Below are 20,906 nucleotides of genomic sequence, written 5' to 3' on the forward strand. Positions count from 1 at the left end.
TGGACGTGGGAGGACATCTATGTTGTGGACGTGGGAGGACGTCTGTGTTGGTGGACGTGGGAGGGTGTCTGTGATAGTGGACACAGGAGGAAGGCTTCATTGGTGGACGTGGAGCAGGACTCTCTATCCTCAAACACAGGGCTTCTAATCGGCACGAATTTTAAATGAGCTCTACTTCACAGTTTGGGGCCACCTCACCGGGGTCCCCGTGCCAGCTCATGTTATGGTCACTGTTGTGGCTGGTTCTCAGTGGTCAGCAGGCATGGACAACTTGCTTCTCTGTGATGCCCCATCTTCCATTTGTGATCTGACAGGAAGGCTGATGGTCAGTTTCCTGGGGGTGTGGCCTTTTCTCCGTCATGGACCTTGTGGCAGAGTGGTCTCCATCCTTCCATCTGACCCCCCAGTTCTTGGGACCTAGGCCAGCAGCCTAATCTCTGACCCCTGGGTTCAGGGATTCCCAGCCTCTCTGCCTGTGAGCTTCACCTTGAAGTAACTATTGGTCTACACACAGGGGCTCTGGAAGCCTAGGGTGAACGAGCTGTGCTGCTCACGAGAAGGCACGCAGTTCAAATCCACCAGCTGCTCTATGGGTGTAAGATGGGCAGTCTCTTCCTGTATGATTTACTCCGACAGAACCTGGTCTAAGATACTCCGGTCTGCTTTATGGGGTCTCACTGCCATTTGGGGTCCCAGGCTGTGGTGCGCATCTCTGAAGACTGCTCTGTTCAGTGACAGAAACCCACTGACCCCGCAGAGTGTGAGTCCCACTGGCCTGTCTGACTTTCAGGGCCTGGCCGAGACATCCCGCCTGCGTCTCTGTGTGGAGGCCCCCCAGGATCCAGCATGACCTGACCTGCCATGGGGTGGTAGGGCTGGTGGCCCGGGTGTGGACTGCTCACACTCCAGAGGCCTGTCTGTAGAAGGACATGATGCGAAATCAAGACCCTGGGATTGTGCTTCTGGACCCTCTGGGAGGCAGGGGTGGGTCTCTGAAGGGAGGTCCTACTGCTGGCATCCACACATGTCCCCTCTAGGTTCCTCCAGGGGGTCCCATTAACCTGAGTGTCACCTTCCCTGCTGGGTGAACAGGGCCTCTAGCTTGAGAAGGTGTCTAGGGGAGGTTTGAGACGCCCTCCAGGCCTTGATCGCACGTAAACACCCCAGGCCTGGGAAGGAGGCTCTGGCAACCAGGTTGATGCAAGATCTGGCTCTGGCCTGAGTGTGAGGCCCCTGCCTGCTCCCTGAAGCCAGGCTGTCCCTGAAGCCCATGGCCTGGCTTGGATCAGACTGGCCGGCTTCTGCTGCCTGGACAGCCACCAGCCCGGGGCCCCACCTGCATCTGCCTCGCCAGGCCCACTGCCCCTTGCGGAGGGCACCCCACCATTCATTGTCTCCCGCTCCCATTGTCTCAGCTAGTGTGGGGGTCTGCGCCTGCAGAACTGGTGGGTTTCTAGCTCTAGCAGCGGAAGTGTTGGGGATGAAACCAGACAGAAGCCAGCGGGACTGTAGGTGCTGGGGACAGACGCTAGTGAGTGAAAGCCCTCCGTCCTGTTGTCTGCCTTCAGCCTGGGGGCAGTTCACCTGCCGGCTGTTTTGGCCAAAGGAAGTCTGTTGATGTGGCTGGAATGCGTGATGGGGAGCAGGGAATCTTCAGATGAAGGAGAGAAGACAGACATCTTCCAGAAGATGGGGAAGGAGGGGCAATGGAAGGGGCTGGACCCTCAGGTGCAGGCCGCCCCGGGGGTTGCCCGGGGGACCAGGATGATTTCTGTGGCCTGCTGGCTGCTGGTGGCAGGCGGGCAGCGGCCACGTGGCTGAGGGAAGCTGTGTGTGGTCCTGCTGCGGCCGGAGGGCCGAGGCGCGTGCAGGCGAGGGCGCAGGTGCTCTTTGTAGTTCCTGGTGAGCAGGGTGTAGAGGAAGGGGTTGAGGCAGCTGTTGGTGTAGGTGAGGCAGGTGGTCAGGTAGTTGACGAGGCGCGTGGTGCCCGGGGCGAGCGGCAGCGCTGGGCAGTACTGGCCAAGCAGCTGCCACAGCCAGAAGGGCAGGAAACAGGCCCAGAAAAGCAGGACGATGGTAAGGATCAGGTAGAGCCCCCGCGGACTGGGCAGCCGCCGCACCTGCCCCAGGGAGGCCCGCTGCAGGCCCCAGTAGGCACGGGCCAGGCGGCCGTAGAGCAGCCCGATGACCACGCCCGGGCCCGCGATGCTGGTGACAAAGAGCAGTGTCAGGTAGGCGCGGTGGGCGCCGGGGCTCCAGCTGGGCAGGCAGAGGCTCTTGGGGCCGCGGGACACCAGCCGGATGACCAGCATCATGGGCAGCGTCAGCAGCAGTGCCAGCAGCCAGGTGCCCAGCACCAGTGCCTTGCGGTAGCCCCCGGAGCGCTGCACGGAGTCCAGTGGCCGCAGCACTGCTACGTAGCGCTCACTGCTCATGGCGGTCAGCGTGAAGATGCTCGCGTGCATGGTCAGGAAGTCCAGGCTGAAGAGGACGCGGCAGCCCACGTCGCCGAAGTGCCAGTCCTGGGCGCCGTAGGTGCCCACGATGAAGGGGATGCCAAGCAGGTACAGCAGGTCAGCCAGTGCCAGGCTGACCACGTAGGCGTGCAGCGGGGCCAAGGGACGTGGGCAGCGGCACATGACCACCAGGGTGTACACGTTGCCCACCACACCCACCACGCCCATGGCCGACAGCACCGCGCCCAGGGTGCCAGTGGCTGCCAGGTCCTCCAGGAAGCTGGGTTCCGTTGGGCTTGTCCACGAGCCGTTAAAGGACATGTTGGGGCCAGTGGCCAGCTCGAGGGCCATACTGCCCATCGGAGCTCCTTCCGAGCTCTGTGCCATCTTCCCCACCTCACGCTCAGCTCCAGATTGGGGCCCTGCAATGGGAGGGGCCGTGGATGGGTGACATGGCCATTGTGGGTGTGGGTCAGGCCCCCGCCTCCCACACCCACACCACTGCATGCCATGGTCGCCTTGCGTCACATGAGCCAAGCCTGGGGTGAGCCCATGGAGGGTGGGGGGTCTTCGACTCTCTCCTCCACATAAGGATTCAGGGGACACACTCTCCTTCCTTTGTTTTCTCCAACTATCCCAGGGGACAGGAGGCCACCAGGACTGGCTGTCCCTCAGTGGACGCCCAGCAGGCCCACCTCACCCCACCCACCTGGGTCTCCAAGGTTGGCTGGATGGCAGGGTTGTCCCTTCATAGCCTCTCTGTCTTGGGCCCATGTGGGGGGTTCAGGAGTGCTGCACCCACAGACTTCCCTGTCCTGTGCATGTGGGGAGGGAGCCCCATCTCCCATTGTACCCCATCCTTGACTACAGGAGGCAGACATGGCAGCTAGCCATCCATCCTGCTCTAGGCAAAGGAGGCTGCTGTCCTTGGAGGCCACAGGCCACGCGGACTCCCGTTACTCCAGTGGCTCCCGGTGACCCGAGCTGATGGCCCCTGGCAAGCTTTTACCTTCAGGTTCCGTGTGATGGGTGGGGAGACAAGACAGAGGACTGGAGAAGTCTGATGAACCCCAAAATACTCCCCAGGGAGCATCTGTAAACTCCCCAAAGTCTTACAACTGTGGTTCGGCTTAACTCAGACCGCATGATGCCCTTTTACGGCCTGTCCTGATTCAACATGACCGCTGGTACAGTGGCCAGGACAGTGGGCTCGAGCGTGGCAGGCAGTGCCTGTGGCACTGGGCAGGATGGCCCCAACCCCCACCACACGTGGAACCAAGGGGACCTCTGGGAGTGAGGAGCCCTGAAGGTGGCTCATGGTAGTGGGGCAGGGTCAGCTGGGGCACGCAGGGGAGAGTGGGCACAGATGAGAATGCCAATGGAGAGCAGTGTACGGAGGAGACAGGGTGGGGTCTTGCGGAGGGTCTAGGCTGCCCACCGCCAAGTCTGCCAACTTGTAGTAAGTCTCATTTTTTGGGAAGGGTAAGAATATTGGGGTAACATCCCACTGGCGGTGGGCACTGGGCACAAGGAGGCCCAGGCAGGCCCTGGAGGGACAGGGCACTGCCCAGCACCACCTTCTTCAGTCCACATTATGCCCCGCTCAGGTCTGGTCTGCCCGGGGATCTGGAGGCCCCTTTTTCTGGCCGCTGCCCTCCCCCAGGGACCCAGTTCCCTGTCGGAAGAGAGCCCTTCGGAGCTCGGCATCATCCAGAGGAAAAGTTATACCCGCAGGAGGTGCGAGGTGGACAGTGAAGCCCCTCCTGGTCCCAGGCAGCCCATCGGCCAGCTTGAGGTGAGGGGCACACCGTTCCCACCATATGTTCCCCAAGCTCCCTAGGGCCTGCAGTCCCAGCCTGAGCGCCCACCCTGCTGGCCTGGCATGCGAGGACGCTGGTGGGGAGGCTAATGTGTTGGGGGCACCTGGTGCGCCCCACACCCACTTCCCTGCAGGACACCCCCACTGACCACATGCCCACCCACGTGGCCCTCACCACCTGCACTCACCTTGACCAGTGAGCTCTGCCAAGCCTGGGGTTGTGCTCCTGTGGCCACCTCCACCCTCCTGTGTGCTCACTCCACAGACCCTGGCAGCTGGGGTGCCGAGCGGGACGCAGGAACATTCATCAGAGCAGCCCGCCCCGCCTGGCTCACTTCACCACCACCACCTGCCAGTTGGGAATGCGCCCAGCTGCCAGCGTGGTATTAATGATGGGGCGTGCCGGCACCCCACAGGGGAGGCTGCGCAGGGGTCAGCAGGCAGGGAGAAGCCGGGGCTGGTGCTGTCCTGGAGGGGTGACTGGTGACAGAGGCGGCAGGGTTGGGGGGTGTGAGTGGGCGCTTGAGGGAGGCAACATTGGTGAGAAAGTTCCAGAATGTTGGGGCCAGGGACATTACTCAGGGCCAGTGGAGTCCGAGCTCAGCTGGTTAATCCACTGTTGGCCTTATCCAGGGCTGGAGGTGGTCCTCTGGGAGTAGCCGCTCCAGAACCTGGGCTTCCTGCCCTCAACAGGCTGCCCGCCACTGTCTACCCTCCCTGCTGGCCGCTGCGGGAGAGGAGGCTGGTGGGAGTTCACAGAAGGAAGGGGAGCAGATGGCCCTGGAGGAGTGGAGCCTGGGGGCAGAAGAGAGGGGAAGGACGAGGGGGCCTTTTGGGGGAGGTGGGCTTGGATTTGCAGGACACCCCCACTCACTGGCCAGCCTGTCTTCCCTTGGTGGTGGTATGTTGTGATGCTGGAATTGTGACACCGGTGTTTCAAATGCCAGCGGGTCACCCTTGGGCAAGCAGAGCTTCTAAGACTCAGTGAGAAGCAGGACTTAGGCAGTAAAGGCCCCTTGAAAAGCCTGTGGCCAGAGGCCTTCGATCCTCTGGAGAAGCACTGTCCTTGAGGTGGGGCTGCTGTGGCAGCACTCACAGTGAGGAGAAGCCGCTGTCAACACCTGTTCTTAGAAGCTTCCGTCCGTTGTCTGTGGGATCACCCTAATCGGCTTCAACTTGAGGGCACTTGACACGAACGAGTCACAGGTCCCCCCTCTCTTCCAGGTCTGGGGTGCCGGAGGAGGGGTCACTTGCTACTACTGGCCAGCGTGCTCAGGGTCCTTAATGCTGGCCTCTCCATGCCTCTTAAGACAGCAGTCTGTGGAGGTGGTGCGGGCGGGGTGGGGGGAAGGGCTGCAGCACCCCAAAGGCAGAAGGGGGCAGGCCTGCAGCTGAGCCGTGAGGTGGCCCTGGCCCTCCCCTTGTGCCTATCACCGTCTGCCACTGAAGTCCCCCTGCCAGGTCTGCGGGGTGTGGAGAGACCGTGGCCTGCAGCCCAGCAAGTGTGTGGAACAATCCCACGGCAGCCTCCTGTGGCTTCCTCATCTCCTGAGCCCCAGGCACCTTGTCCTTCCTACGGGCCAGATCGGTGGCCAAGCGGGAGTATCAGGCAGGGCCACTGGTACGGGGCCACAAGAGCCAGAGGAGGTGGACGTGATGAGGGCAGGCTGCTGGCTGACTCCTGGGAGCTGGGAGGAGTCGGGAGCAGGCCCTGCCTTCTAAGTGGCTCAGGGTCTTCCAGTCTGGCCGGTGTCCTGAGTGTCCTGAGCCTCGAGAAGCCAGTGTCACGCTGGGAGCCTGGTGCTCAGCGGCAGGAGGGGATGCTGGCGAGTGGGCAGCCTGGTAAGTGAACACAGGCTGGGGCACGTGGCTGGAGCAGGACCTGCCCGGCTCAGGTCACTGGCCACAGGGAACCTGGGCCAGCTCTCAGCCTTCCCTGCTGCCCAGGGTACCCAGGGCTCCCCTCTTCTGGACTTGGACAGACATTCTGGGAGGTCTGAACATTCCCACTTGGCCACCTGTGCACACAGTGACCTTGCTTTCGTAGGAATCCGTCCTTGTGGGTTGTCGTGGATGTTCCCAGCTTTCAATGGAGACACTTGATTCCAAGTCACAGTGGGGACCCAGCACGAGAGAGCAGCAGACCGATGGAGCCCACTAAGCCCTGCACAGCCGAGACGCTACAGCCTCAGCCCAGAGAGTGGCTGGCATGACATCCTTGGCTTCTCTGTGAGGAACTGAAGTATCAGGTGCGTGCATCACCGCCTCCTGCAGCCCCCCCTGGGAGCCTCTGAGAGGGGCTCAGGTTGGAGCAGAGTACAGCCAGGCACTCCTGTGGCCGAGTTCAGGTTCACGAATCCCACATTCTGAGAGAGAGGCTTGGAAGGCAAAGTTCATGCTGGAGGGAGGGGCCCCAATTTTTCTCAAAGGCAGAAGGATGGAGACCACACACCCTCAAGGTGCCCCCACTTGTCTGTTTTGTGATGGACACGGGAAGATGAGGATGTCACTGCAGGAGTGGAGTGCCCAGCCTCAAGGTACACACGGGCTGACTTAGACCTGGGGGGATCCGGTGCACCATCCACTACTGGTCAGCAAGTGAGTACAAGACTGCCCACGACAGGCAAAGATGGCGTGGCCTCGGTGGCCTAGTCCCGGGGGAGAGACCCAGCCAACCCCCACGGCTTCCTGAGGGTTGATTGTCACTGGTGTCCTAGGGGCAAGAAGCTGCGCTGCAATCCTGAAGGCACACGGTTCAAATCCACCAGAAGCTCCACTGAAGAAGGAGGGGCAATCTCCTGTGCCGGTCGGATCTGATTTGATGGTACACAACAACAACAATAGCAAAACCAAAAAAAACCCAAAACCAAAATGAAATACAAGTCAACAAGAAGGAAACAGTCAAGTTGCACAACACAGTCACCACAGAACCCAGTGTCCTTCCTCTGTGGACCCAGAGCCCTCAGTGTTTGTGCTGCACAAGGTCATCCGCCACACAGCAGGGCAAGGCTAGCCAGTCCCACAGCCCGCCTGCCACCTAACACACCAGCTTGGCAATTGTCCCTGGTCACGTCTCTAACTCTGAAAACTAGACCTCTCTGGGTCGCTTCTGCCAGCACCAGAGGGGCCTTCTCCCAGTCCCAGAGTGGCCCCGTTCTTCCTCTGGGCATCACAGGTCCCCAGCCTTGGCAGTGGCTCTCCTGGAGAAGGGGTAGTGGCCTCTGTCCTCCCCAGCTTCTGTCCTGTGGCAGCCAGGCTTCGTAACTCCCTGTCCCTCAACTCTGGGGTCCTGGTTGAAGAGCTGGCCATGGGACCCCTCCTCTGGAGCCAAGTCTCTCGGGCATTCTCTTGGCTCCCAGCCCCAGTCTCAATGATGCTGACTCCTGGCCTCGCACAGACAAGAGCAACCTACGCACTGGGTCCTCCTACTCAGAGTCCCTGGAGACCAAGGGTGAACAGGAGAGGATGGTGAAGCCTTGCCTCTGAGGTCTATGTCTGTGGGCACCAGCTCTTCACGCTGCCCCTGGAGAGGGGGTGTCCAGGATGCTCAGCTCCCACTGTGCAGGGCATGCTGGGTAGGATCCTGCGGGCTCATCACCCCCGACACCACATTGGCGTCAAGCCTCAGTTTCCAGCACTGGCCTGAGGTCCGAAGGGCCTGGTAGGGATGCATGCTCTGGAAGTAGACAGCATCTGTGCTGTGTACCATGGCAATGATCTGCAGGCACTGGTGGGGTCCGTGGCCTGGATGCAGCCCAGCTCCAGCACCAGGGAATTATTGAAATGACATGTCAAACTACAGTCCTGTAAAAAGTGAAGATTGAAAAAAAAATTTCCTTAAAAGTCATCAGTGATTTAAAAAAATTGTTGGGTGATGTAAATTGAATTCATTCTTTGTTAAACATTCCTACTTATCAATTAGCTCATTTATTTGAAACTCTAAAAGGCTCTAGTAATTTCAACAGATGCTCAAGGCCACAATGCTGGCACAGGTGACCAGTGTCTACAGAAGGGACCAGGCTGCCTGCAGGAGACACAGGCCAGGACCCACAGCCTGATCCTGGCTGATGCACCCTGCACCCAGCAGCAGGGGTCTGACTTCTGCTGAGGGCAGTCTGCAGTGTCTCAGGTTGGATCCTCTCCACGTGTCTACCTGTGAGTCCCAGGCAGAGCCAGCCCGTCCTGATGAGGGTGTGGGCTTGACAACTCACCAAGGCAGGGAAGCTTCTGGAGGCTGAACACTCTCTGGTCAGCAGGACAGAGGCAGACACAGGGGCCAGTGGTTCAGGCTGAACAATAGGAGGACAATACTGTTCATGTGAATCCAAACAGGAAACGCCAAAGACTGAGGCCAGGAAAACGGAACAGAAGTGGACTAGATCCAACCGTGACTCACCGTTTCCCTCCCAGTCACCCCGGACCCAAGCTTTACCCCAGGCCCCAAGCTTTACCCCAGACCCCAAGCTTCACCCCCAGACCCAAGCTTCACCCCCAGACCCAAGCTTCACCCCAGACCCAAGCTTTATCCCAGACCCCAAGCTTCACCCCCAGACCCCAAGCTTCATCCCAGACCCAAGCTTCACCCCAGACCCAAGCTTCATCCCAGACCCAAGCTTCACCCCCAGACCCAAGCTTTACCCCAGACCCAAGCTTTACTCCAGACCCAAGCTTCACCCACCCCCAGATTGTCCACCATCCCTCCAGAACTAGCCATCACCATTCCAGCCTTGACCATCACCTAGCTGTCTCCCCGCAGGCAGACAGTGAAGGGCCAGGCCACTAGGAGGTGCCTCCTCTTTACCTCAGGGCTGCTTAGTGCCCAGACACCCTTATCTCTGGACAAGTGCCCAGTACCTGTCTCAACACGGCCCCCGTGTCCCTTCTTTCCTCTTATTGGTGAAGTCCTCTTATCTCACCTGAGATCCCCTCACCTCATCTCAGGTCCCTTCACCTCACCTGAGGTCCCTCATCTCACCTGAGGTCCCCCCATTTCACCTGAGGTTCCCAACCTCTCACCCTTAGAAACTTTCTCATCCTCCCAGCCCTGCCTTCTTGGTCCTTGAAAAGACCTTCTGTTCGGAGGCTTTGTCCCTCATCCCAGCCTGAGGGCTCAGTGGCCAGACAAGGTGGAGAGGGTACGTTCTTCCCAGGAATCTTGGAGTCACGGGAAATACTGGGAAACAGCAGTTTGGGCAAGGCAGGGCGGCTGTGGGGGCACAGCTGTCCCTGCCACCACCACCCAGACACTCCACCGACCACTATCCGCCCACCACCACCCGGACACTCCATTGACCACTAGCTCTAATACCCAGACGCTCTGCCCACCACCACCGGACGTTTTCACCCACCACCACCCAGACACTCCACTGACCACTACCTGCCCACCACCACCCGGATGCTCCGCCCACCCGCCCCCTTGCCCACCACCTCCTCTGGAGAGGCCCCACTGCCCTCCTCTGGAAGTGTCCATGTAGGCCTCCAAGTGGGACTCTGAAGACGAGTGGTGTCCTTGAGGGGTTAGGCCTGGGACACGTTTCTCATGACCAGAGTGACACTCTCGTATCAGGACGAAGACCTGGCTTCCCTCTTACTCCGACCTGAGCCACAGCAACTCAGGTCACGTTCAGTCAGTGTCATCAAGTAAACAGTGACTCTCTGGGAACGCAGCCAGGGGCCATTCAGGGGCCATTAAAACTGTGTGAGGGTGCAGAGGGCACACCCTGGGAAAGCCCAGACACCACCCCAGGAGCTCAGGTAGCCTGCCCTGGGCCAGCACCCATGGGAGACCAGCTCTCAGGCCTGTGGACTAAGGTGGCCCCAAGGACCAAGGTGGCCCGAGGACCGAGGTGGTCCCAAGGACCGAGTGGCCTGGGGCAGGCACCTGTGAGCCTCTGAAGATGTCAGCCCCTCTCAGGGCAGAAATCCTTCAATGTTACAGACAAGGGTCTGGGGCACAAGGTGGGGTAGAGGGCCAAGGCCACTAACCTCTGAGAAGGCCTAGCAGAGGACAGCTGGGTAGGGTCCAAGCCAAGCTCCCAGGCTAGACTGACACCTTGACCCTGCTCACTTGGGTGCTGTCTGTCTGCCTGCTAACCTGTCCTCCCTTCTGTCTGCACAGGCTCAGGCCCCAGAAGTTTCTTCACTTTTCTCTGTCTGTATGTTTCTCTCCCCTCCCCATAGGGGAAACAGAAAAAGCTGACCCAGGGCCTCCTTGTTAATGTCACCCATGGCCCCAGGGCAGTTCCTCTACCCTCCCAGCCCCATGAGCAAGAGCTCCTCCAGGACCCCTGTACCTGTGCCCACCTCTCACCTTGGGCAGAGCCCCTCCTTCAGGGCACCCTCCCTCAGGGAACAGGGGCCAGTCCACCCACAGCCAGCTCAGGGCCCAGCACCAGATCTGAGTCTAAGACAGAACAGATGTGTTAACATCTGGACTGCGTGTACCCCAGAGAGAGAAAAAATGAAAATGAAGATTAAAAATTTGTGAAAATAAAAACAATTCCTGGAATTAAAAAAAAACACAAAACACCACAACAACTCAGCCTGAAAGGACCCAGGGTGCAACGGACTAAACATAAGACAAGGACCATGTGGGTGCACGCACACAGACAGATACACACACAGACACAGACAGACAGATACACAGACACACAGACACACACAGAGATATACACACAGAGACAGACAGATACACAGACACAGATAGACAGATATACAGACACACACAGAGATACAGACACAGACAGACAGATACGCAGACACACAGACACACACAGATACACACACAGAGACACAGACAGATACACAGACACACAGACACAGATAGATACACAGACACACACAGAGATACACACACAGACACAGACAGACAGATACACAGGCACACAGACACAGATAGACAGATACACAGACACACACAGACACACACTGACAAGGACCCCTCCCCAACACTCATGAGGAGAGTGCTCATTCACACACACACACACACAGACAAGGACCCCTCCCCAGTGCACTCAGTGCACATGCATGTGCTTACACACACCTGAAATTTCCACAACAACAAAAGCTGCAAACTAGAAGAACAGAGTGGGAGACTCCAGCCCCCCTTCTCCATCATTGGGAGCCCAGTTGATAATAATCAACAAGTACTGAGAAGCTCTGTCCCCAAGAGCCTCCTCAAACCGAGAGCTGCCTGTGGAGGGGCCTCCTGGCTCTCAAGGACATGGGAGTTTACACGGATGGTACGTGGAGACAGGACAAAATCAGGAGGTTCCGAAGGGACCCTGGAGAGTGAAGGTGAGAAGGGACTCCGGACATAATTGCAAAGAGACAAGCCAAATAAGAATAATTTCTTTCTTTTTATTTTAGAAATAGTACAAAGACCGATAAGAAGGTCAGCCTTCCTGGGACGGCAAGGAGCAGGCGGGCAGAGGCTGCAGTTCCACTGACCGCTGGCAGGAGGGGACAGCCTTCGTGCCTAGTGGTGCAGGGACTAGCAGAGCTCGCCCTGAGCTGGAAGGGGAGTGAGCACCCGCTTGACGCGCCCACACAGCTGATTTCTGGAAAATCATACCTCTGACTGTTACTGCAGAAAGTACAACGAAAACAAGGGCGTGACAGAGGCCGCAAGTCATTGTGTCTCCGTGACCTTTGAGAGGGTTGACCATGCACCTCTGACTTTCAGAATAACCAGTTCCTTAACCAATACAGTAGACACGTTTGTTCCGGGTCCTCTTCACAGATGAAAGACTGAAGCCCAGAGCCAACATGCAAAGCCCTCTCCGCACAGGGCCCCGGGGTCCGACAAGCTCAACAGCCCCCCACCCCGCGCAGGGAGGGCACCCTCCTTCCTCACACCTACCTGTGAAAAGGGTGTACTTCCCACCCCAGCAGCCCCCAAATGAAGAGGACACCTTCCCAAGCTGTCAACCTTGGAGAAAATCTGCTCCAGCCTGTCGGGAAGGAAGGACCTTGCTCTGTTCCCCAGCTCTGGGCAGCTGACCGCAGGCTCCTGGTTCAACCCTTTGGCCACCTCAGATGAACAGGCCCATTGCTAGGATTTGATGCCGTCTCCTGCTGGGCTCCTCTGACAGCAACAGTGGACAGTAGCCCTGAAGGGCTCCTGAGGGTGTGGTCTCCACAGGAGGGACAGCCTCAGTGGTGTCCAGAAAGTGTTCGTGGGATTTGAGCTGCTGGAGGTTTAATTAGCAGATGAGCACCTAATCTCAGTGCCCCCAGGACTCCTGGGCCCCTCTGCCTGCCTCTAACTTGAGGGCTCCCCAGACTCAGTGTAGGCATCCCCGCGTCTCATGAACTTTAGGGGATGCCTGCTGAGATCCCGTCTAGTGAGTCCACATCCTGCCAGGCTCCCCATGTCCATCCTGACCTCCACTTGAAGCGTCCAGAACCCAGCTCACCCTCCTCCCCTCGTCCTGGATCCCCAGCACCCTGCTTGGTTCCCACTGCTGTGATGGTCTCCTGTCCAGCCACCTAGAACCACCAGATCCCACGGAGCTGAGCTGACAGCCGCTGCCTCATGACTTCATCTCTGGGCACCCTCCCCTCTGTCCTCACCCCATTGTTTCATGGTGACCACGGGCCGGAGGGAAACAGAAAGCCCTTCAAGGAGAAGGACCAAGAGCAGCTGCAGCTTGAAAGTGGGCTCCAGGGCAGCTGAGCCTGTGAGGATGGGGCCGTGGGCTGTGTGCACGTGCTGTGCCCACCCTGCCTTACTCACTGCTCTCCTGCCCACAGGACCCAGTCTTCTGAGATGGACCCTGTGGGGCTGCTCAGCCCTTAGGGTTCTGACCGCTGCCCACAGTGTGTGTATGCTTGTGTGAGTGTGTGTGTGTGCCCCACACGGGTGAGTGTGGTTGCGTGTGCACAGGGCGCTCCGTTCCAGCAGCTGAGAGCACACCCCTTGGCTGCCTTCCCTCCTAGAGCGCCCGAGTGCATCTGGCGCACGACCAAACCCCCATCCCCCCAAGAAACGGCCACTAAGAGCTTTCTGTGAACCAAGACAGTTCCTGAAACCGCACGGCTTCCCCTAACTCCTCTTCCTTCAGGCTCCTCCCGTTCCCTCTGTTTCAGTTTCGTCCTTGGTGTCCAGTGTTGCTCTCAAAGAAGGACTGAGGAGTCAGTTGGTGCACCTTGGGTGATGCTGCAGGGGCAGGTGAGGAGCTGCGGGTGCATGTGAGGCCGGGCGCTGGTGGAAGGTATGGGTGGGGGACGCCTGGGGAGCACATGTGTCCGGCTTTCCACCTAGGTGGACAGTCCTGGCTGAGGCCCCTCCCTGCTCTTGAGTTCCCGGGTTCCCAGAGTTCAAAGGCACTCTTTAGAGGGTGCAGTGGAGGGGGGGACCCCCAGGCATGGAGACTCGGTGTTCTGGGGACTGGGGCTGCTGGGCACAGGAGAGGTGATGGTGCAGGGGGCCTCCAGGTGTCAGGGGTCTTCAGGAGTCATCAGGTTTTGTGAGAGGGAACAGATCCTTTGCCAGGCAGCATTTGCACGGAGGAGGGCTGGTGCCTGAAGCCAGTGAGAGAGAGAGAGAGAGAGAAGGGGAGAAAGAAGGAGATAGGGGGAGGGAGTGGGGGAGAGAGAGGGAGGAAGAGGCGGGGGAGAGAGAGTCTCCCGTGGAAGATGAGAGGACAGAGGTGGATGGTAGCCAGAGGTAAGGGGGTTCCTGGCCTGGCCACTGGACACCCTCCCCAAACTGTTCTCGGAGAGCATCAAAGCAGGGTGGCCAGGGATGTGGCCACCAGGGATCCTGGCTCTGAGGGCACGTGGGAGGCACAGCGTGTGTGACCCGGAATCACGCGTGCACCTGTGCGCACGCTCACTCATGCTCACAGGCATTCAGCTGCTGTGCACACACTCACACACATGTGCCTGGGCATGGATGCACATGCCTTGCATACAATCAAGCTTTCTTCTGCACGCACACACCTCACGCACAGTCCCGTGTGCAGACTCACTCCTCGTGCACAGTCTCGTGTGCACACACCTCACGCACAGCTTCATATGCACACACACGCTCACTGACTCCTGCGTCCACTGATGTGTGTGCACGTGGGCTTACACAGCCGACTCTAGCACCCCTCTCACCGTGGGGCGTGCTCACACCCACAGACATGCACTCTGTAGTCACAGACTCTCACACCTCACCCCCACGTGCACACACTCAGGGCCTTGTGTGAGCTTGCACACTCACACCTGTGAACCCACGTTTCTGCGAATGCATTCACAAAGACACTCACAAGCTCACACACATTCAGGAGGAAGGCGATTCCCAGGCGCACCCTCACCTCCCATCCCTGGTCCTGCATGGGCTGCCAGGCAATCTCCACTTCCCATCTACTCCCACTTGGCTACTGGTCTACAGAGCGGTTCTCCCGCCCCTGGGTGGGGAGCCACAGCCCCTGGGATCAGTCTTGGGGGGGTGACAACTGGGACAGAGGTGCTAGTAGCGGCAGGGACAGATGAAAGCAGATGGCCAGTGGGTGAGGAGCTGGCCTGGTAGGTATCAGAGGACTCCTGCTTTCACTTTCTGTGTGACGTGTGATGTTTTTCTAGATAATGTCCCGCTCCTGGGCCTTCTCTGAGCTGGGTGGGGCATCTCACGTCACGTATTTGTCTCAGAGAAGCTATGATTTGTCCAGGGTCTCCACGTTGGCCTGAATGTGGTGGTTCCCCGTCCCCAGCTCTTTGGATCTGCCCTCTGTCCCTCAGCTCCGTCCCCCACCCCTCGGCTCTCTCCCTCTCCCCTCAGCTCCGTCTCCCACCCCTCACCTCTGTCCCTCTCCCCTCAGTGCTGTCCCCCATCCCTCAGCTCTGTCCCTCACTCCTTAGCTCTGTCCCTCATCCCTCAGCTCCGTCCCCCACCCCTCAGCTCTGTCCCCCACCCCTCAGCTCTGTCCCCCACCCCTCAGCTCTGTCCCCCACCCCTCAGCTCTGTCCCGCATCCCTCAGCTGGGTGCTCTGGATACACCAGCATTTGGGCAGGGGCCAAGCCGCTGGCCAACTGAGTGGCCATTCAGATCCTGCTCTTAGACGAGGCTAATGCAGGTAAAAGGCCCTGCAAGGGGAGTACTCTGCAGGCCCTGCTTGGCACGTGCGTGAGGACAGGGCACGCAGCGAGTGGGCATGTCATGAGCTCCTGTCTCAGAGCCACCTCACAGGTGGATAAAAGCCCAGAGAGCAAAGGGCAACCCATGTGACTGGCCCCAGGCTGGGCCTCAGCCAAAATGGCCTTGTGTGCAGGGAGGTGGACACCTGGCCCTCTCTTTTCTCTCGGGCTGGCACACACTCAGAGTCCAGGTCCAGGCAGGTCAGTCAGCAGGTTGCATAAGCACATCTACGCTGTAGTCAGTGACAAAGAGCCCCGCCCTGGTCCCCTGCACTCAGCTGAGGAGAAGCCCAACTTTGGCCTGACCTCCTGGACCTTGGTAGCCTGGCTCCAGGCCAGGCCTGGGGAGACTGACCTCGAAGCCCCGGACAAAGATTCATCCCTAGACAGACTGGGCTCAGTGGGTCCCAAGATGAACTGGTCCCAACTGGTGGAGTGCTCACTGTATTCTGGACTCTCTGAGGCCTTTGTGGGAGCAGAGACGGCCTTGCGTGCACACGTGTGTGCATGTGTGTCCGTATGTGTACCTGTGTGTGCACCTGTGTACACACTTGTGGACAGATGTGTGTGCCACGTGTGTACACACACGTGACCCGTGTTTGTTCACATATGTACACATGTATGTATCATGTGTTCTCACAATTGTGTGTGCTGTGGTCATACTTGTGTGTTCTCTGTGTTGATGTGTGTCTCTGTGTTCACACATGTGTGTTATGTGTTCCCATGCACGTGTGTGCTCTGTGCTCAGGTACATGTTCACCCACGTATGTGCCATGTGTTCTCATGCACGTGTGTGCTGTGGGCATACTTGTGTGTTCCTTTGTGTCTCAGTGTTCGCACATGTATGTGCCATGTGTTCTCATGCACGTGTGTGCTGTGGGCATACTTGTGTGTTCCTTTGTGTCTCAGTGTTCGCACATGTATGTGCCATGTGTTCTCATGCACGTGTGTGCTGTGGGCATACTTGTGTGTGCTGTGTGTTGATGTGTGTGGTGCGTCTTCTCATGTGTTGGTGTGTATATTCATGCATGAGTGTGTCTACACTGTTGTCACATGGATGTGCACATGTCCTGTGTGGACCGGTGTGTCAGCCTCACAGTCGCACCTCTCTGTGCGCAGTGACAGAACCCAGGGGCCCAGGGAGAAGAGGCAGTATAGGGCCTCTCTGAGACAGCATTCAGGGTGCGAGGCCTCAAGGCCCCCACAACCACACCTCATCCATGCGTAGAGCAGGCTCCCCAAGTGCAGAAGCGCTGTCAGACCCAGGACCATCTGACAACTCGGCACTGGCTCTGTTCTGAGAAGTCTCGTCTCAATGCACACCAGCGTGAATGCACCTTCTGGAAATTTCTCTCAGGCACACAAGCTGTAGGGGAGAGATCAAGTCTCCAAGTTCCAGGTGTCTCTGCCTCGGGTGCCTCGTCTCTGAGGCAGGAAAGGCTGCAGTCCTGCCAAGCCACGCTCCATGGCCATATGTGGACTCGGGGGTCCAGGGTCATGGGCAGCAGTGAGCCTAAAGAAAATGAATATTCTTCTGAGCCTTTGGTCAGGTGACCCAGCACGCACCCCAGCCAGGGCCCAGAAGCTGGTAGGGAAAGGGTGCACCCTGCTGAGGTAGAGGGTGCTATGGGTTCCCCTGTGGACGGTAGGCAGAGCGTCCCTGGCCACCTTTGCACCACTGGGCAACATTCTGCATGTTCTGGTGGAATTGCCCAATTTAAGAATGGTATTAAAAGAAAATATTCCAGAGATTGATGTAAAAGCTTGTCTGTGGTGCCAGGAGTCTCCTGAGAGTAGCAGTGGCAGGTGGCTCTGTGTGTGTGTGTGTGTGTGTGTGTGTGTGTGTGGTGGACAGAGTGACAGGTGGCCCTGTGGTGGGCGGGTGGCAGGTGACTGTGGTGGGGTGACAGGTGGCTCTGTGGGGGTGGCAAGTGTCTCTGTGGAGGGCAAAATGACAGGTGGCCCTGTGGTGGGCGGCAGAGTGACAGCTGGCTTTTTGATGGGCGTGGTTTCAGGTGGCTCTGTGGTAGGGTTACAGGTGACTCTGTAGGGGCAGGATGGCAGGTGTCTCTGTGGTGGGATTAAAGGTGGCCCTGTGGAGAGGTGGCAGGTGTCTCTGAGGCGGGCACGGTGGCAGGTGGCTTGGTCACATCCAGCCTCAGCTCTCAGGACCTGCCCTGCAGAACGGGCAGCTGGACTTCCTTGTTCTAGCAAGAGAATCGGCTGCAACTGTGCACGGTCTGTGTCTGTGGGAGAGGAAAGGTCTAAGAAGGTTGGATGTGATGAGCAGTGCCCCAGGAGGGCAGTGAGAGTGGTCCCTGCCCCAGAGCAGAGCTGTCCTCGCAGGTCTCGGTGGGCCGTAGGGGCCAAGGACACCCGTTCTGGGGCACAGGACAGGGACACTGTGACTGTTGACAGTGAAATGACTCCTCAAAGACTTCACAGTTCAAATAAAAAAAATAGGCATTCTGGGGTCCCCAGGGCGTGGGGACTTTTAAAGGAATATTAGAGGCTGTTGAACCGACCGGGGCTCACTGGGCTGGTTCCCAGGGGGGAGTCAGCATAGAACTGTGTAGGGTGGGGGTTCTCACTGGGGGTTGAAGTAGAACGAGTGGTTGAGGTAGAACTGGGGGGGTTCTCACTGTGGGGTCAGAGTAGAACTGTGCAGGGTGGGGGTTCTCACTGGGGGCAGGGTTTGACCACTGGGTGTGTGGAGTGGCAGGTGGGAGTAGAACTGCCAGGGGGTCTCAGTGGGGGATTCCAGACGTAGTTACCAGGGCTTTACTCTGAGCCACCTTGGTGTTGAGTCAGCGGCTGTCTCTACAAATGCCCCTTGTGGGCTTTAATGGGAGGTTTCCCCCTCTGTCCCCTGCTGTTTGATTTGTGGGAGTAAGGCTCCGGAGAAAGAGAGAGCAGGGTTCTAGGGCCAGTTGTCCTTCCCGGTGTGTCCTGGGGTCCCAGGTGTAACTGGCCCAAAGCTCTGTGCTCAAGCCAGGCTTCCAAGCTCCTGGCCTGCCTCTGGCCTCTGACCCGTCTCACTCTCCTTCCTCCAGGGGTGTCCCAACAACAGCTCATCAGGACCAGGGACTCCTGACCACCACCTCCATCCTGCCACCTGCCATGCCAGCCTCCTGCTGGGCACATGGCCCCCACCCCCAGCTCTGGACCCTGCTGCTTCTGACCAGCTTCCTGCATGTGCAGTGTGGAGGTGAGATGCCACGCTCAGCAGCAAGGGGGGCGGGGGACCCCCAGGTAGTGACCACATGCCTGGAGCCACGGACCTAGGGGAAGGTTCACCCGGTGCCCCAGGATGAATGCAGAGGAAGGTGATGGACAGGCACCTGGCCTCACCCAGGTCAGCATCTATGGGGTGCCAGGACCGCGCCCTGCCCAGGACCTATGAGGGTTCCGGGACCACACCCAGTTTGGTTAGAAGAGGTTCCTGTGCTGTTAGGGGGTGTGTGTGGTGGCCTTGGGCTGACCTTTAACAGCGTCCCTGTGATCTAACCCAGTCTAGACGGCGTCCCATCCTGACTGTCACTCACGTTACCCAGGCCCTTCCCAATCAAGATTTGGGGTGCAGGCATCCACAGGTTTAAATTTCCCTGGTGACGCACCGTGGGACTGGGTGGGGAGCCTTGACCCAGAGCAGGGTGTTAGGGTAGCTCAGGACCACTGGGGGCCACGGGCCTGAGATGCCACCTGCCAGCCTTTTACAGGTTCTGAGACCTGGCCCACCGACTGGGAGAGGGCCCCTCACTCCCAGCACCTCCCAGGTCAGGTTGGCAGGGCAAGGGGCAGTGACACCATGAGTTAACCCCAGAGTGGACTTGGGCCACTGCCTGGCACACTGATGGTTAAAAGCCAAGGGCAGCCAACATTCTGGGAGGTGCAGAGCGATGAGATCAGGTGGATGGGTGGACGTTGGAGGAGGGATGATGAGGCCAGGGGAGGGGCGGTGAGGTCAGGGGATGGGACAGGATGAGGCCGGGGGAGGACCGGTGAGGTCAGGGGGAGGGACAGGGAGGTCAGGGGGAGGAGCTGGACGGAGATAGAGATTCAGTGATTCAGTGCAGGTGAGATGAGGTGAAGTGGAGCTCACGCGGAGGGAGGTGCAGGCTGGTGCAGGGAGAAGTAGGCCGGGTTGAAGGAGGTGAGGCCAGATGGAAGACAGTAGGTGCTGGATGGTGGAGTTTGCCGCGCGCGCACTAACTGAATTCATGATGTGTCTGCAGGGTTTGGAGCTGGCCTCCTGCAGCGGGCACGACAGCTTCCTGATGGAAGTGGAGGGACCTTTTCTGAGGTCAATACAGGTAGGTCCGCCCTCATTAGGAGCCCACGAGCTGGCTATGGTACCGCCTCTCCATCACCTTAGACTCCTCCGCTTTCCTCGGGCTCCATGTTAGGGAAACACAGAGCGACTCCCAGAAACACAGCCCAGGTGACGCGTCACAGAGCCAGCGAGGTTCCGGGCACCGGCAGACACCTGCACACCCGTCCAGGCCCCGCGGTCTGGGCTCCAGTCCTGGGCCTTCTCCCACACAAGACTCAGGAGCAGATGTGACAGGGCATTGTGTGGGTCTCTGTGTTCTCACACTGTGTTCTCAGCAGCGCTGGGCCAGGACCTGTGCCCCTGGTCCTCCACCGCCTCTCACTGTCTGGGGTGGCAGCGTGGGGGGCTGCCACAGGCCGAGCATCTCTGAGAAGAAGGTGGGGTCAGGTCTCAGGAGTGCTGGGCTCCTGGGTCTGGGTTCCCCTGCCCCCAAGGCAGCCTGCCGCTGAGGTCCACACGATGTGCTGTGGGCCCCCCAGGGCTGGGGGGACCAACAGGGCATTGGAGACCCCAGGGGAGACCCACTCCATTATATCTACCCTCTCCTCCAGCCCTCCTCAGTGAGACAAGCTTTTCTGGGGATCCCTCTGTGGAGCTGCCCCCTCACCCTTTCAGGCCTCAGGTGGAAGCCCCCTCAGGCTGTGTGATGAACTGAGATGTGGGGTCGAGAAGCAGGAAGGGAAGGAGGGAAGCCAGACCACAGTGGGGGACAGGCCACTTCCTGGCACCGAGAGGCCCAGCCGTCAGCTGCCAAAGTCCTGGTGCCTACAGGCCCTCTGCAGTAGTGTTTTGTTGACACAAACCCCCCTCAAACTCATAGCTTTCAAGTGAAAACTGACTGAGCTGCTCCTGCCCGTCTGGCTCGTGTGGAGCTGCTGGTAGAGTCACATCACCTATGGGAGCCACCTGTGGACCAACAGGGCCAGTCCCTGCAAATGGTCCCACGGGAGCAGGTGTGGCTGACGAGTACGCAAAGGTATCAGATAGCGTGGATCCCAACAAGTTAGCGATAACATTGTATGGACGGGAATTCCAGAACACTCCGTGCTCATGCCCAACCTGCCCCTCCACAGCCTGGGACGACCCCACCTGCACCGACGGAGTGGTGTCGGTGTCACAGGGCGAGCGAGCAGTGCTCACCTGCATCATTGCCAACAGCTTCACCCACGTGAA

At 58.9% G+C, this 20,906-nt stretch overlaps 2 protein-coding genes across 2 annotated transcripts in view; one reads left to right on the forward strand and one right to left on the reverse strand.

Annotated features, from left to right (window-relative positions):
* Positions 1-1,724: 1,724 nt before the first annotated feature.
* On the reverse strand, positions 1,725-2,807 carry UTS2R (urotensin 2 receptor). Its single transcript, XM_006886306.1, has one exon. It carries the CDS (start codon positions 2,805-2,807, stop codon positions 1,725-1,727), a length of 1,083 nt encoding a protein of 360 aa, XP_006886368.1.
* Positions 2,808-2,908: 101 nt separating this feature from the next.
* The window catches only part of LOC102854789, a 30,964-nt gene continuing 12,966 nt past the window's right edge, over positions 2,909-20,906 (forward strand). The window contains exons 1-14 of the mRNA XM_006886307.1: positions 2,909-3,000; positions 3,097-3,178; positions 4,120-4,251; positions 4,410-4,471; positions 4,541-4,658; positions 4,969-5,116; positions 5,835-5,896; positions 6,017-6,117; positions 18,454-18,608; positions 19,636-19,713; positions 19,807-19,910; positions 20,009-20,110; positions 20,349-20,514; positions 20,807-20,901. Coding sequence (XP_006886369.1) covers positions 2,909-3,000; positions 3,097-3,178; positions 4,120-4,251; positions 4,410-4,471; positions 4,541-4,658; positions 4,969-5,116; positions 5,835-5,896; positions 6,017-6,117; positions 18,454-18,608; positions 19,636-19,713; positions 19,807-19,910; positions 20,009-20,110; positions 20,349-20,514; positions 20,807-20,901 — 1,497 coding nt within the window. The remainder of the gene's footprint in view (positions 3,001-3,096; positions 3,179-4,119; positions 4,252-4,409; positions 4,472-4,540; positions 4,659-4,968; positions 5,117-5,834; positions 5,897-6,016; positions 6,118-18,453; positions 18,609-19,635; positions 19,714-19,806; positions 19,911-20,008; positions 20,111-20,348; positions 20,515-20,806; positions 20,902-20,906) is intronic.

The sequence above is a fragment of the Elephantulus edwardii genome, unplaced genomic scaffold, assembly GCF_000299155.1.
Source record: "Elephantulus edwardii isolate Elephantulus edwardi_28Jun2011 unplaced genomic scaffold, EleEdw1.0 scaffold00048, whole genome shotgun sequence".
In the NCBI taxonomy this organism is placed as follows: domain Eukaryota; kingdom Metazoa; phylum Chordata; class Mammalia; order Macroscelidea; family Macroscelididae; genus Elephantulus; species Elephantulus edwardii.

Bases quoted from the DNA above. Each gene is read 5' to 3' on its own strand.
- UTS2R (XM_006886306.1), bottom strand. From the start codon at position 2,807: ATGGCCCTCGAGCTGGCCACTGGCCCCAACATGTCCTTTAACGGCTCG.